At 41.4% G+C, this 2500-nt stretch overlaps 1 protein-coding gene across 1 annotated transcript in view; it reads right to left on the bottom strand.

Annotated features, from left to right (window-relative positions):
• The window catches only part of rassf5 (Ras association domain family member 5), an 82033-nt gene that overhangs the window by 1717 nt on the left and 77816 nt on the right, over window positions 1-2500 (bottom strand). Inside the window, exon 6 of the mRNA XM_076267392.1 lies at window positions 1-22. This exon is cut by the window's left edge and continues 1717 nt beyond it. Within this exon, the coding sequence (XP_076123507.1) occupies window positions 1-22 (22 nt within the window). The remainder of the gene's footprint in view (window positions 23-2500) is intronic.

The following is a 2500-nucleotide window of genomic DNA, read 5'->3' as shown; positions in this document are numbered from 1 at the left end:
CCGGCACCGAGAATGCGTGATACTGCAAAGAGAGAGAGAGAGAGAGAGTGAGAAAGAAAGAGAGAGATGGGGAGAGGAAGAGAGAGACGGGGAAGAGAGAGAGAGAGAAAGGGAGGGGGGATTAGACAAATCATGTATGTAGCGTAGTGTCATTTTTGTAGTACTACAGTGTCTGATGGGGGGAGGGGTGATTAGTGCTGTATCTATCTAGGTGTGTATGCTTTGTGTCCTAGCTGTTTGCCACTCTGTGTGCTATGTCCTGTGGTTGTTTGTTGTTTGTTGTGTGTTGGTGATGTGTGCTATGTCCTGTGGTTGTTCGTTGTGTGTTGGTGATGTGTGCTATGTCCTGTGGTTGTTTGTTGTATGTTGTGTGTTGGTGATGTGTGCTATGTCCTGTGGTTGTTCGTTGTGTGTTGGTGATGTGTGCTATGTCCTGTGGTTGTTTGTTGTATGTTGGTGATGTGTGCTATGTCCTGTGGTTGTTTGTTGTATGTTGGTGATGTGTGCTATGTCCTGTGGTTGTTTGTTGTTTGTTGTATGTTGGTGATGTGTGCTATGTCCATGTTGGTGATGTGTGCTATGTCCTGTGGTTGTTTGTTGTGTGTTGGTGATGTGTGTTACATTGTCCTATTATGTGGTGAATTCTCAACTGCTGTTAAGAGCCTCCCCTTCCATCTTATCAGTTTATGTTGTGAACACATGTGTAAGTGATATACATAGCTGTTTATGTTTAGTGATTTAGTAGAAGTGTGATGTGTGCTATGTCCTGTGGTTGTTTGTGATCATAGCTGTTTATGTTTAGTGATTTAGTAGAAGTGTGATGTGTGCTATGTCCTGTGGTTGTTCGTGATCATAGCTGTTTATGTTTAGTGATTTAGTAGAAGTGTGATGTGTGCTATGTCCTGTGGTTGTTCGTGATCATAGCTGTTTATGTTAAGTGATTTAGTAGAAGTGTGATGTGTGCTATGTCCTGTGGTTGTTTGCATAGCCGTGGGAAGTGGGGGTGCTGGGGGTGCGGCAGCACCCACTGCAGGAAAGCACGCGTATTTATATGTCATACCACTCACGATCAGAAAAAAAAGAAGCTCTCCGTCCCCCTGTCTATTATTCTATTATGCACTAAAAAATGTTACATTAGACCTGGGAGATCTAAACAAAAACTAAACAAATTAACAAAACAAACCTGAGGGAGATATCCTATGACGCTAGCTTTATGGTACGACAATATGCCATATTAAGTAGCTGAATATTACCGTGAGTTTCCCAAGGAGCTGAACACGGGCCGCCTCAATCTTCAGCTTAAAATGATGCATAGTGTTATCGGGGAGTCTCGGTGCACCACGGTGAAAGGTGGCATGGATATTGAGTAAGCTCCATCCACAAAAAAGAGCTCTCTTCAGCGAGGTAGATGAACTTATTCATCTGTGTCTTTGCGTGCCTGTTTCAGTGGCCTCCTCAGAGCGTTCTTTCTCTTCTTTTTGAAAGTGTAGGTTAAAGGCTACACTGTGCGTTTATGATGTCGGCATTTGTTGTAGGCTATATTTGTGATATGTGGATCAATTTAATGTAGGTTAGCCTATGAATATTGCGTTGTGTAGGCCTATGTTATGCATATGTTTTGAGTCAATGTATTCTGTCTAATATGCTGTGCGATAGGGTCTTTAGCCTGTTTTGACACCCATGTCAGAAGCGTCAATAATTATTAAGTTTTATTAATGTTGGTGTTCAACAGTTTTATATTTCACATGTTCACCGTCGATTTCGGTGCAAGGCTACAGCAACTTTGTTACCTTACTAGTGTAGCGTCAGATAGCAGACGGTTACTTTGTTTGCGTTAGTATCAATCTGTGGTTTGCGACATTTTGTCGCATTTTTTCTGTAGTGTAGCCATAATGTTCTTGACAGTGATGTATGCCTGTGCTGTGTGTCATGCAATGCCAGTATGCTGTTGTCCATTAGCAGAGAAAGGCGTTTAAATAAAATACAATAACTTTTTTTAACCCCCCCCCCCCCCCCCCCCCCCGACTACAGCACCCCCAACCAAAACTCACTTCCCACGGCCCTGGTTGTTTGTGATCATAGCTGTTTATGTTTAGTGATTTAGTAAAAGTGTGATGTGTGCTATGTCCTGTGGTTGTTCGTGATCATAGCTGTTTATGTTTAGTGATTTAGTAAAAGTGTGTCTTTAGTAGAAGTGTGTGTCTTTAATAGAAGTGTGTCTTTAATAGAAGTGTGTCTTTAGTAGAAGTGTGTCTTTAGTAGAAGTGTGTGTCTTTAATAGAAGTGTGTCTTTAGTAGAAGTGTGTCTTTAGTAGAAGTGTGTCTTTAGTAGAAGTGTGTGTCTTTAATAGAAGTGTGTCTTTAGCAGAAGTGTGTCTTTAGTAGAAGTGTGTCTTTAGCAGAAGTGTGTCTTTAGTAGAAGTGTGTCTTTAGTAGAAGTGTGTCTTTAGTAGAAGTGTGTCTTTAGCAGAAGTGTGTCTTTAGTAGAAGTGTGTGTCTT

The sequence above is a fragment of the Alosa pseudoharengus genome, unplaced genomic scaffold, assembly GCF_046254945.1.
Source record: "Alosa pseudoharengus isolate Yale_2024_CS ecotype anadromous, Long Island Sound unplaced genomic scaffold, YU_APseudo_1.1 YU_APseudo_1.1_scf_5, whole genome shotgun sequence".
Lineage (NCBI taxonomy): Eukaryota > Metazoa > Chordata > Actinopteri > Clupeiformes > Clupeidae > Alosa > Alosa pseudoharengus.
This window is presented reverse-complemented; position numbering and strand designations above follow the sequence as displayed.